The 13,859-nt window shown below is 41.1% G+C and overlaps 1 protein-coding gene across 4 annotated transcripts in view; it reads right to left on the bottom strand.

Moving 5' to 3' along the window:
- The window catches only part of TIMELESS (timeless circadian regulator), a 68,767-nt gene that overhangs the window by 4,544 nt on the left and 50,364 nt on the right, over positions 1 to 13,859 (bottom strand). For 3 of the 4 annotated variants that reach the window (XM_089479230.1, XM_089479220.1, XM_089479212.1), the window contains exons 20-28: positions 12,797 to 12,882; positions 11,737 to 11,860; positions 9,509 to 9,591; positions 8,654 to 8,796; positions 7,598 to 7,841; positions 6,495 to 6,563; positions 5,790 to 5,908; positions 3,088 to 3,196; positions 1,028 to 1,082 (exon numbers count right to left, since the gene is read on the bottom strand). In XM_089479230.1, the coding sequence (XP_089335356.1) occupies positions 1,028 to 1,082; positions 3,088 to 3,196; positions 5,790 to 5,908; positions 6,495 to 6,563; positions 7,598 to 7,841; positions 8,654 to 8,796; positions 9,509 to 9,591; positions 11,737 to 11,860; positions 12,797 to 12,882 (1,032 nt within the window). Of the gene's footprint in view, positions 1 to 1,027; positions 1,083 to 3,087; positions 3,197 to 5,789; positions 5,909 to 6,494; positions 6,564 to 7,597; positions 7,842 to 8,342; positions 8,503 to 8,653; positions 8,797 to 9,508; positions 9,592 to 11,736; positions 11,861 to 12,796; positions 12,883 to 13,859 lie in introns of those variants that run through there. The other variant, XR_016271887.1, reaches the window with a different exon arrangement.

The following is a 13,859-nucleotide window of genomic DNA, read 5'->3' as shown; positions in this document are numbered from 1 at the left end:
ATGAGTGTTTTGTCCCAAGAGCGATGCTATGGACTTTGGGTGTAGTAAGGCCTCTGGCTCTCGGGAACACAGCCAGAACAAAAGACTTGTCCACAAATTTCTAAAGTTTCAAAAGCTTTACTGGTTATAAACACAAATAACACAAAACTGATTTCTTCTTTTTCCTACTATAGTCCTTTCTAAATACCTTGCTCTCTTCTTGATGTATCTTTCTTCCTTTGTGGACTTATCTTTTTTCCTTTGTGGACTTATCTTTTTGTCAAAGGAAAATACTCTCTCCAGGTCTGACTTGGCTGAAATCTCACTACACACTGAGACTAGCTAGAGGGAGACAGCATAAGACCCTGGGATTTCCCACAATCCCTGTCTTTCTTAAAGCTGTAGACCTGTATTTCCCCTCTTAAACTAATACATAGAAAACCTAATATAATCTTAACTAAATATATGTCTCAAGAGCATCAAAGATGCTCTGGAGGCATGACAATGAGGCACATCAATATAATGCTTCCATATGCAGGTAAGTAAATACTTGCCAGTGGGGCAACGAACCAAAAGAAGGAGGGAGAAGAGAGAAAAAAGTGACTCCCTCTATCTATATCATGCTCCTGCTTAGAATATTCCAGTTTACAAAACTGGAAGTACAAACCTTTGTAATCCAAAATCTAAAAAGCTAGCTGTGAGGGGATTAATAATCAAGAAAGAAAAAAATGAGGCCAAAAAGTGGGAGTGGACTGTACACAAACTCTTCTCCCCACAAATGGAATTTGAAACAGGTTTGCTCTATCCATTACTGGCCTAAAGCCTATGGCTAGTCCCAACTAAAGAAGACCAATGAAGTAAAGGGATTTACCTATATGTTGACTCACCATTCCACAATTGATACAAGTCTACTATAGCTGGGACTGATAGGATTTAGACCACTGTTGTTTCCTCCTGCTATAAGCTGTTATTCTCAGCGTTGTATGCAGGTTGCCTCATTTGTGCACACACACCACTTCCCTTTTTCATGCACAACGTTAGTTCTCACCTTTCTGCTGTCAGGTACATTGGCTCCTCTGTATCAGGATGATCTTCCTCTGAAACTAAGGGGAGAAAGAGTGTGTCAAGTGAAGAAATGTCAAGCCTCTTCTGAGATAGTTTCCTTGTAAGGTTAGCTACTTTCTGCATGCAGGAATGTGCACCCTTTCAGGTGCAGAGATCCCTAAGCAAGAAACTGGGACACCCCAAACCAGTTTGCTCAACACTGGAGCTTCACCTGGAGCACAACTCTCTTTTTCTTATGGCTGCAGGAGAAACAATTATTAAAAGACTAAACACTGATGTACAGCAACATTAAGACACACAGTGTGGGCAACTGTGGGTGGGCATACAGGTGTTTTGGGCTGCAATACTAGCCAGCAGAGTTATTGGTGAAGAAAGCTGTGAATTGAAATCCAAAAATATCTGGAGGACCACTGTGGCTTATCAACTCCTGGGAAGAATAAGATGTACTGTTATCTATAGGCTAGTGCTGACCTTGAAATTCTCTTTCTTTCTTTTTAGAAAGGGAAAAGAAAAAAAGAAGGGGAAGTCCAAGCACAACAGAGGGAAGTTATAAACATTAATAGATTTGTTTATATATGTTAGGATTATCTGTATGTCATTATGTAGTTGTGTGTAAGTTTTTGTTTTGTTTGTGTGCATTTTATTATATATTTCATAAAAAATTTAAAGGGGAGGATAAACACATGTGATTGTTTTACAGTATGGAATATAGCAAAATGGTTTCAAATGTCTGACCCAGAAACCAGTTTTCTACAGGATGCACTGCCTTTGTAGCCAGCATGTATTCTAGACCTTGTGACTCAGTTGTCTGAACATACTGCATCAGGTATGTTCTGTGGCCTCGCTAGCTTAAATGGAACCAAGATTTAGTCTTGTGCATCTCTAATTTTTCTTCGAATGAGAAAGAAAGCAGAACTCACCTCTTCCTTAACAGGTAAAAATAACTTAGCTTTCCTCCTTCCACAAGCTCCCCAAGTTTGTCAGGCTGTAATTCCCACCATTCCCAAACATGATGGCCATTGGCCATACTGCTTAGAAGGGTGGGGGATGAGAGCTGTGGGTTGCAGACTGATATAGGGTAATATGGCTTATTAGGAAAGCAGGAATTAATTCCAGAAGTTCACATGTGTTTTAGGAAACGAAACTGAGCAAAAGGCTGCACATTAATAAAACCGCTGTGCCAACTTTTGAAACTGAGCAATAATGCCAGCAGGAACTGGAACACCAGACTACAAAAACTGATTCATCAGCAGTCTGAGGAAGATATTTTGGCCCAGATTGTGCAATAAACCACAGCTGAACTTGAGGGTTAATATTTAGTCTTTGCAAAAGCAAATATATCGAACAGTCTCTGCATTAGATTGGCAATAACAGAAAGAAAAATGGAGAGAAGATGTTCTAAGGCACATGTCCAATAAGGTGAACCAACAAAAGAGCAAGTACTGACAGAGAAAATGGTAATTCTGAACTTGCATTGAGAAAAAGTCTGCCTTTGGGATCTGATACTGCTTGAATTTGCTGGTTGGATGTTATTTGTACAAACCTAAGAGGCTCTAAACCAGTGTAGTGTAGTGGTTTGAGTGCTGGACTATGACTCTGGAAAACAGGATTCGAATCCCTGCTTGTCCATGAAACCCCGTGTGACCCTGGGCAAATCACAGTTGCCCAGTTTCAGAGAATGGCAATGGAAAACCCTCATGAAGAAACTTGCCAAGAAAACCCAGTGATAGCTTTCCCTTAGAGTTGCTATAAGTTAGAAACGACATGAAGGCACACAAAATTGAGTATGCAAATAGTACTAGAATCGCCACTGGCTGAGCTACTTGCACATCACAAATGGCTCACAAACAGCCTAAATGTTAAGAAGAAAGATTCAGCAAAACAATAATATGATATGAGCATAGATTTGAAACAAATAATTGTCTGTGGCCTTGTGATGATTATCTGCATCAGTGCAATTTAACAGGAAGGACTAATTTCAACAGGAAGCTACTCCCAGCCCTTCTTTTTTCTTTGCTGTTTGTTCCTTAGTGTATACCTCACCTGCTGGCTGTTCTTTGGTCTCTCCCTCCACTTCTTGCAGGACAATGGAAGTAGCAAGTTGTCGCAGTTGCTCTGGGCTGAGTTTGGCTGAAATGCGCCAGAAAGACTCCTGTAGGAAGCAGAAAGGCAAGGAAGTAAATGAATGCTGCTAGTTCCTGGCCACATAGCATGCTGGCTGCAAGAGAGCACTATTTTCATATCCTCTTAAAAGCTGCTTGATGCAGTGGTGCCAGTGGGGAGGCTGACCTCACATGAAAGCAACAACAGCAAGTTTAGGCCTGGTGCACCAGCTCAGTTTTTAAAAGAAAGATACTTACAGCCATAAATGTATGAGAGGAAATCCTAGACAAAACCTTAACAAAGAAGGGCAAGTGCAATGACTAAAGCTCCAAGCCTTTAATTAACTAACACAGAAAACAAAACAACTATTAATAGCCATTTTATATGACTGTTATAAGATGCAAGATTGCAAAGTACAAACTGAATGGGTCCTAACAGAAAACAAAATCTATAATGATTTCTCCAAAGGGGGGAAAAAGCAGTTCTTGTTCCACGACATCTAAGGATCAGGCTCTGGAGTGAATGAACAGCTGTGGTTAGTGAAAAGACAGGAATCTTTATTTTTACCCAGTGTAAGAATGGTTTGCTGCCTTCTTAAATATCTGTATGCACACATACACCCCCCCTAATTAAAGCAACTTATTAAATAGATGGACTTGCTATGTTAATGCTAATTCAATGAATCTGCTTTAGCTGAAAGAAACAACTGGATTTAACACACGTGTATTTCCCCAAATGCTTTCAACATTCAAATCTACAATGTTACTTCAATCCACACAGAACATTTTTGTTCAACATTTCCAAGGATATATAGGCAAGGGAGAAAAGTCACAAATGAGTTAATAAGAGGGTTAAACCAAGAATTCCTGAAAAGGACTGTGCAAAACATCCAGAGAGCTCGTTTTTTCCCCCTGTTTGCTGATAGACAAATCATGGATTCATTCCCAGCCCTTCTAGGTCACTTTCACCTTGAATGTATACACTACAAACATTTCCTAAGCAGAAAATAACTAAACTGTTACAAATCCAGCTTCAATGAAATCAGGAGGGGAAGGACTGAAAGTTTAGCACTGCCCTTCAGCAGCCCTTTGAACTCAAACACTCAGATCAGGTGTGAGCAACTTCAGCAGATATAAAAGCTGATTTGCTGCACATGAATCTGTCATTGCTACAGTGGAAGTAAAGAAGTTCACTTTGGTACTAATCCTGCCCCAAACCATGACTCTTTAAAAAAGGATGTGGGGAGTGGCAACCTTGCTATAAAGAAGAATTGTACTTCTAGGTGGCTTCTATGAGGATGATTCTTCTTCAAAAGAAGCTCTTGCCTAAAAGTTTCTGGAAAAATATCCACAAAAATATTACCAAAATACTAGAAATGGAGATAGAAAAAAACCTGGAGATTTATTATGTATGTTGGAGGAAAAGATTGAAAAAAATACATGGAAGAGTCTTATTTTACATGCTTATAGCAGCTAGACTAATCAATGCTCAATCTTGGAAAATCAAAAAAGAGATACAGATTGATGAATGGCTGCTAAAACTTTTGCAATGGGTTGATAATAATTTAAAGAGGGAAATCTGGAAGGAAAGGAAAAACGAAGTTCTTTTTTTTCTTTTTTGGAATACTGATATACAAGATAAATTGAAAGAATAGAGGCTTAGAGGAGAACAGCATGAGGAAATAACAGGTGAATTATAAGTATATACATAAACAATTCACCTGTTACTTTCTCATGCTGTTCTCCTTTAATCCTCTATTCCTTCATTTTATCTTGTATATCAGTATTCCCAAAAAAGAAAAGAAAAAAAGAACTTTGTTTTTCCTTTCCTTCCAGATTTCCCTCTTTAAATTATTATCAACCCATTTGTATTCATGTCCTCTTTTTTGCCTGTATTTTCTCTTGCCCCCCCCAGTTCCCCTTCTTTTTCTTTCTTTTCTCTCCACTTGCCTTTCACTTTTTATGCCTCTCCCTATTTTTTTTCTCGTCTCCCCCTTTTCTTTTTTCCCCCTTTCTTTTTTCTTCTCTCCTTTGCAGGTGTTTATTATGAAGTTGCTAGATGGTATATGTAGATGTAGATACGAGTGGATGTAGGTAGAGTGTTTATATACGTAAGTTGTGTGTTATTTGTTCATTTTTTTCTTTCGGGATTTTTTTTTGGTGTAAATGGAAAATTTAATAAAACATTAAAAAGAAAAAGCAGCTGGCCTGTCTGTCTGCAAAAGGGTGAGGCAGCATACAGCTGTGTATTGCCCATTCTGATTTAATCATATTTTAAAAGCAGATTTAAATGATGTGAAACTTATTTGCCCTTCCTAAAAAACAAAAATACTATGTCCAACAGGTACAAAATACATCAATGTAAGGCCCCGTTAGGGCCCAAACACACAGGCCAAAATAAAGCTACTTCGGGTCACTTTAAAGGTATGCTGTTTAAATGACACACGCATCTTAAGAGGCCAGAAGCTGCACCAAAGCTGAGCTCTACTCCTTAGGACTAGAGTGTGGCTTTGGCGCAGCTTTTGGCCTCTTAGGATGCATGCATCATTTAAACAGCATACCTCCAAAGTGACCCGAAGCAGCTTTATTTTGGCCTGTCTGTTCGGGCCCATAGTCTTTAATTACCCTAGCAGAAAGAGTTACCTGCTCATTGGCTGGTGCTCTCATCCCCATTTTCCGTAGAAGCTTCTGGAAGTTTTGGTGTTCCATGGCATCCTCATTCTCTTCAGACAGCGGTACCAAAGGCACAGGCTGGGTGCATCCTGGTGAAAAACGATACTACAGGTTGAGTCTCCCTTGTCCGGAATTCCTAAAGCCTACATGCTCCAAGATCCAAAATTATCCACATGGATGGCTGAGACAGTGACACTTTTGCTTTCTGATGGTTTAAAGTACAACAAACTTTGTTTCATGCACAAAATTATTAAAATATTGTGTATAAAATATATCTTCAGGCTATATGTGTATGAAACATAAATGAATTTCATTTTTAGACTTGGGACTCATCTCCAAGATACCTCATTATGTATATGCAAATATTCCAAAATCTGAAAAAGTCCAAAATCCAAAACACTTCTGGTCCCAAACATTTCAGATAAGGAAGACACAACCTGTATCACTATCAATCTAGGTTCTGTTAATCATTCTAGAGAGGCCAGGAATATATTCTTGTATAGATGGCTCTGGAAGGTATTCTGCTCTTGCCTGGGGAAGGAAATGAGGACACAGAATGAAGTTCTTTTCCAGTGTCCTTTAAAAGGACACCAACCAAGCTAAGAGGACAGCCATGAAGCATAATTCTTCTTCCTAAGGACTGGGAATACCAGGCCCAGATTCCACTGCACTCACCATCCTCTTCTCGGTCAGCAGCTGTTCGGTTCAGACTACTCTGGAGCCATAAGAGGGGGCCAGACAAACCTATGGGGACAAAAGGGGAAGAGGAGATGAATGGACCCCTTCTCTTAATACTCTTGATACAATGACATGGGGCCTTGTGACAGCTGGATTCAGTCTCCAGATGGAGAAGGATGAAGTGGTAGAACAGGCTGCATCACTTCAGAAAACAGAGGTGCTGCTGGTGGTGGTGAAGGAGTATTTTTAAATGCCACTCCTTACACTGCAAGTATCACTCCAAAAAAATAACACCAGTACAAGAGGCAAAGAGCTGGGCTAGAGTATCTCTCGCTAATTGCACAATTTTCTTTTTTTAATAGAATGTAGCAATGCACTGATTTTCTATTTGCATGGATTGTTTTATACAGAAGTGAATTAAAAAAAAAACAAAGCATATTATTTGCCACATGCAGTCTGAAATAGTAAAGTCAGGTTTTGTTTTGTTTTTTGACCACATTTCATTATGCTTAGGCCAAGGGTCGGACAGAGAGAGAAGGGCATATGTAGGGAAATGGACTCTATAATACTTCCATTTGTCATCTCCAATGAATGCCCTAGATACTGATTCCCAAACTGGAGTAACATTCATATGTGCAAACAGTACTCTGGGTAATTTTGGGATTCCTTGAAAGACCACCTGCCATGGCTCATCTCCTGCTGCATGGCCTCAGAAGAGTGCTTATGGAACGGACATACAGATTCATCTCAGTAGCCTAGATCTGGCCAGCAACTGTCTTCACTGCATAAGAAAATCCAACATCTCTATGGGACTTTCTGCAGCAGAATTTGGGTGTACCTCTTCAGACTAGTGGGCAAGGGAGAAATTTCCTGAAGTTAGGAAGTTTGAAAACCATCATCTGAATGCTTCGGCTATATGTTAATAAAAGGGAAGATAGTGGCCTTCAGAAGTTTTGTACTAAGACTCGCACTAGCCTCAGCCAGCACAGTCAGTCATAAGGTATAATAGGTGTTGCAGAAGGATACCCCTGTAATAGATGGTGCTGCCCAGTAAATGTCCATCCTCTTTTTGGCCATCAAGGAAACCAACACTTTCTCACCTTCCTGCTTCAGGCTCTGTACAAGTGCCTTGATGCCTCTATCTGATGTAGACCTGCATTTCTTGTTAATCTGTCTATCCTGGGACCTGTTGCCCACATCGTTGCTGCCACCTTTCTGGGCTGGCTCCTCCTCTTCCTCACTGTCCAAATTATCATCTTCTTCCTCTTCCTCTTCCTCTTCCTCCTCCTCTTCATCCTCATCCAAGTCAGGTACTCCAAAATCCTTGGGAAATGCATCTTTATTCTAAAAGAAAAAATAATTGATAACATGACAGAGCAGCAACAGACACAAACCCAACATGTCCCTCCCTCAGCAGCTTGTACAAACTACACAGAAATCTCATAATATTCTAACTGACTCAGCCCAGCCCAGATTTAACAGCATCACTACTAGCAAATCCCAAAGTTCAAACAGTTCTTTCTCACCAGATTAGCCAGTCCCTTACTTCACAGGAGAAGACTTACAGATATACAAGGAGGCTGCCACCTATAAATTCATCCCTTTTTGTCACTTACCAACTGATGCAGTGTTGTGGTTCATTTACAAACATCCTAGACTCAAGGGTGGGATGCATTTGGCCATCCAGATGTTCTGGCCTATCCTTTTCACATTCCCTTACCATGCTGGTTGAGGCTTATGGGAATTATAGGCCAAAGCATTATATGCCAAAATGCCTGGAAGGCCAAAAGTTCATTATCCCTTTCTAGCTACAAGAAAAGAAAGGTTCAGTTACAGAATGCTCACCTAGTATCTATTCAACAAGGGAAGGGAAGTTTCACAGTCTGACAGGTCCTAGATATAAGATGTGCTGTGTGCAATTAGCAAGAGGACAGAGAAGGGGGACTCATGTTGCAGGAAGTTCACTTGCAGGGTCAACTGCTTCCTCCTTCCCTGTTCCTCCCCCCTACAAAAAAAAAAAAACCTTGATGGGATTAGTCAAACTGCCTTAAGTTCCAATGTTCATGTGAACTCTCATACATGCAGGCATGCATTTGCACACATGATCATGTACACACCATGGAAGTAACACACAAAAGAGGCGATGGTCATCATACCATGCCACAAAAACCAGGCTTCCGCTTGCGTTTCTTGTAGAGTTTTTTACGGTCAGACACCAGTCCCATGCTGAGCAGCTTTTCAATGATGCGAGCCTTGGAACGCTTTGCAGTAATGTGCCTCATCACATTGGCCAGGATATCTACAAAGTAGGAGAGAAAGGAGCAAAGGTAATGTTGAGTCAGAAGGAACTGGCAGGGAGGAAGCAGAGATGGGTCAAGTGATTTAATAAACCAATATAACAGTAGCACGGCTTCCTTCTTCCCTAAAAAATGTCAAAAATACACAAAACTTTCAGAAATACATGTAAACCCCCCACCACAACCTTTCTGTGTATGTGTAAGTAGGTCTGGACATCCCATGTACCAAAAGAATATCAGACAATGGGTTAACACAGGAAAGGAACATACATTGTATTACATGTCCTCTTCCAAACACATAACACTTCTAGGATGGTTTTACTTCAGAGTTCTTACAAGTACATACTGAATCACATTATAACCTTTTGCTGACCTCTCTCAATTCACAAGGTAACCAACCTCCTCCTCCCAGCTGGCCCAAACCCCATTTAACTCTCCTCCTGCTCCTTTCATCTTCTTCTTTCCTCTTAGCTCCAGCCCCCACTTGTCAAGTGGCTTTAAATGACCACAGCAAGAAGGAGTCCAGAGGGAGGCTTGCAGGAAAAAATCCCTCTACAAAAGTAAACATGTGATAAACAGGGTTTGCAAGGGCAGCGCCAAGACACTAGTCTTAGCACTACCATCACTGCCCACCCTTTTCCTGCGAGCCAGTCACAAGAACCTTGTATTATCTGGCTGCAGACTCAGGAAGACCTTTCAGCCATCCAGTCTCACCATCTGTGCTCTGGAACTCCTCAAAGAGCCGCTGAAGCTCCAGTTCTTGATCTTCTGTCCACAGCACAATACGCGTCTCCTTCCTGATGAAGAAAGCGCAGCATATTAGGATGCCCCACATTCACAAGGGATATAGTGGCTTAGTGGCTAAGATGCCAATTCTGACAATAGTAAGGTTGGAAGGTTGGCAGTTCGAGGTCCGAGTGCTGCATGATGGGGTGAGCTCCTGTCACTAATCCGAGCTTCTGCCAACTAGCAGTTTAAAAGCATGCAAGCAGATAAATAGGTACTGCTTTTGTGGGAAGGTAACAACATTTGGTGAAGTTATGCTGGCCATATGACCACCGGAGTCGTCTTTGGACACACTGACTCTTTGGTTTAGTATGGAGATGAGCACCACCCTCTACAGTCAGTTACAACTAGACATTTGTTTCAAGGGACTACCTTTACCTTTAACATTCTTACATCCCAGGTTTTCTACATAGGTGGCAAAACAAGCAGGTGGGGAGCAAATGTACAGCTCTCTTAAAAGACTGTGAATCACAAAGGAAGTGAGGGCTTTAGATACTTCTGTAATATTCCATGGCACAAGAATCAAGCAGCTTAATTTTATTCATTTTCAAAACCAAGTTTTTAACCTTTAAGCTTATGTCAACACTTCAGGCAATGTGTGTGACAGTAATGAAATCCTAGGACAGGTGCCTGAGATGTCCTGTGCCATGGAGGTTGATTGTCAATGCCTGAAAAAACCCATTTTCTTTCTCTTTGTCTTTGCATGTATAATAGAAGTGTGCTTTTGGCCCATTTTTTTGGTCCAACATAAAAATTGCATTGACTGTGAGTACAACTTTCATAAGCAGCTGCAGCTATAATAAACAGAATCTACAGAGGTTTGGTAAAACCTACATTTTGAAACTTTTTCTTACATGCTTACTGAGAAATGTAATCAAAATTAATGAAACTTATTTCTAAATGGGTTCTTTCTTATTTTATTATGTATTTGTTTTATTTATATTCTGCCTTTTCCCTTGAACAGGACTTAAGGTGGTATAGCATGTCCTTCCCATCCATGTGGGTTTGGTTCCAAGGGCCCCCACAGATGAGAAAAAATATGTATGCTCAAGCAACATTATAGTCAGCAGGCGGCACCATGTGTGTAGCTGCGCTGGCACAGCTGCGTACTTGCACCACCACTGATAATAATGGGGTGGGGTGATCCATGGATGCTGGAGTCCACATATGGCTAGCCTGCTGATATGGTGGGCCCACTGTATATCAGAGGTGAGAATCATTCAGCTTTCCAAAGGTTGTCTAGCACAATTAATGATGAATAATGCTGGGAGCTGCAGTCCAGTGATATCTGGAGGGGCCATATGTTTTCCAGTCTTGGTATATGTACCTTTTGGTACAAGCAAAATACAACAAAATCCAAAATCCACAATACCTTTATTGGCCAACAAATAAACTTTCGAAGCTTCACTAGCTTTTTCATCAGGAAAAGACGTTAAAAATCATACAGAAGAAGAAACGTGACCATTTTAGGCCTACATTTTGTCTCAAATACTACTTTGCTATCTGTTAAGATGGTACTGAGGAATCTTAGGCCAGGCAGAGTCGGCTTTCCTTCTTGGCCATGTAGGGACCAGGAACAAAGCACAATAAAAGGTATATTTCAACTCCATTAGCAACAGAAAAATAGATTCCCTTGAAATCCAGGTTGCTTCTGTCCTGTATTAGGCCCATTGGTTGTTTTTTGCTGCATAGGGAAACAAAGGCCATGAATATGGTGTGGTACAATACCCCTGAATATGGTTTGGTACAAAAGTTATTCCTATTTTTCTGCTTTGGAAAAGTACAGGGAAACATGACACAAGGGATGATAGCTATCCACAGATGGCTCAGAAGTTCTCACTAAACATTTACAGGTACCTTCTGCATGCTTCCAAATAATTCACTGCAATCACACGTTGCTTAAAAAATCACTGTGTGTGAAGGAGACTAGAATTCTGCACCAATTAGAGTAAGGAATTCTGGATGCACAGATGAGACACCTCACACTTGCCTTTTCCTTTTGTGAATGCCACAACCTGTGAGGCACCATGCTTCTCTCCAACCAGACCCAAAGTCTACAGTGCTGAGACCTGCCAATGCTCCCTGTCACCAGAAAAGAAGAGACTATGTATCCATCCAGTCTCTGCCATTGACAGAGAACCATGACCATTACCTACCTCTCTCGAGGGAAATCTCGCACACTGTTCGCCAGCCCCAGGTGCACCAGCTGCTTAGCCACCTGCTTACGTGTCCGGTTATGAGTGCTCAAGTGAGCCAAAATGTTGTTAAGGATGTCTTCACCTGGCGAGGAAGAAAAGTATGTGTGTATGAGAGAGGTGGTACATGTTTAATCCAACCTCATTTCAGAGAAACAGAAGAGCAAAAAAAGCTCTGCTAGCCATTAGTAGCATTAAAAAGACGCATTGGTAGCATTAAAAAGAATCAGCTTCTGTAAAAGCTTCTCTCCCTTATAGGTTAGAGCAAAGAACAAGAAGCAGACTTGCTAGTCCTCAACATTTTCTGACGCAGTACTCACCATTAGTTTCAAACAGTATTATGGAACCAAATTTAACTCCCCACCCTACTTTTTTTAAAGGCTTTTTTAATCCTTCTAGGATTGGTGTGGGTGATTGTAGCCCTCCAGATGTTTTTTTGGACTGCAACTCCCATGATCTCTCACCATTACCAATACTCACTAGGGCTGGTAGGAGTTGTAGGACAAAAGCATCTAAAGAATACCACAATTGCTTGCTCTTGCTTTATAGTGACTGGTGGCAAAAGAAATCAGTAGCTCTCTATTTCTATGAACTGCATAAAAGAGGACTTTTTGTACAAATGCAGCCTTGTCATGTCAGGGTGAAAGCACTACACAATCTTCTATGCAACAACTTAAAATGAGAATTTTTCTCTTTTGCATCTGGTCATCCTTTTATGTTCTCACATAATCTGCATAAAAAGAGCTGTGGGGGCACTGGTACGTTTTGTGCCATCTACCCTTGAAATTCATTTTTGCTCCCTTTGCAATGTGAAAGAGGATAATGCAACTTCAAAGCTTCCCATCGTATGACCCCAAAATTGGTTCCAAGGGTTAGGTGTTTTAAAATAAAGAAGAACATTCAGTTCAGCCAAGGAATAAAATGAAGGATTCTATACTGAGTCTTGATCTTGCCCTCTGCCTCATTCCCTGCTCTTTCTCTTGTGCTGTGCCCTCCCCTTCATCGTAAAGTGATCTGGTACCTTCCACTTCTTTGTACTTGTAGTAGAGTTCCCGCAGCTCCTCTTCCTCCTCCTCAGTCCACCGGGTAGCCTTGTAAGAGTTGGAGCTGTTTGAAGTAAGACATGTTGCACTGAGAAAGGCTTCCTGGATACTGCCCACATTCAAAAGAACTTTTGAGGGGGTGTGAGGGCAGAGGCAGATGGGAGATATTTTGTAGAATTTTGGAAAACTACTTGTATAACTGTTGGTGGGTGGGAGGAAGCATTCTTTCACAGCACTTTTTAAAATGTTAAGTCTTTAATGTATTGCCTGATAAGGCAACTGAAGTGGTGTCAAACTGCATTAGTACTACAGGTGCTTTGTTCTTCTTATTCAGAATATTGGTGGGGAATGTCTCCAAATGTTGTTACACCTCACCTCTATGTTTGATAATACTTTAGTATTTCCAAAATGCAATACTCAGAATGCTAACCAGGGCCAGTTACTGGAAACCTCTGCTGAAACAGCTTCGCTGGCAAGCAGTTGTTCTCTAGGCACAATTGAAAGTGCTGATTATGGCCTATAAAGTCCAACATGGCTTAAATCAAGACTGTTTGAAAGACTATGGCCGAAATTCTGTTCATCCTGACTAGGATTATTATTTTATTTTTATTAATATTACAGTAAACTCATTGAGATCAATGGGATGCACCTATATGTTGACTCACCACTCAACAACTGAATGAATAGGTTTACTCTAGTTGTACTAACTAGTGGCTTGCCAGATCCTATATCACTGTGGGGTGAGACAGAGTGCCCTGATAGAGCAGCTTGCCGCTGCTCCTTTGCTTGCCGGATTAAGGCCGCAATCTGACGTTTTTCCAACTCCAAAAGAAGCGGCAAAATGCCACTCCTTTTTGGGACGGGAAAAAGTTGCCCTTGCTGCTGTCATGTGGCTCTTCTCTGTTTCTTCAGAGCAGTGTGTCTAAATGCTGCACCACAGAAACATTGTGAAGTTGCCTGCTATCTGGTCGGGCAGGCAGCGTGGGGGTAGAGTCAGGGCAAGTGGTCACCACGCTCCCACTCCACCTCAACGCCGGCTCA

This window comes from Sceloporus occidentalis, unplaced genomic scaffold, assembly GCF_023333645.1.
Source record: "Sceloporus occidentalis isolate IW3139 unplaced genomic scaffold, rSceOcc1.0.p SCAF_1, whole genome shotgun sequence".
NCBI classification, from domain to species: Eukaryota; Metazoa; Chordata; class Lepidosauria; order Squamata; family Phrynosomatidae; genus Sceloporus; species Sceloporus occidentalis.
This window is presented reverse-complemented; position numbering and strand designations above follow the sequence as displayed.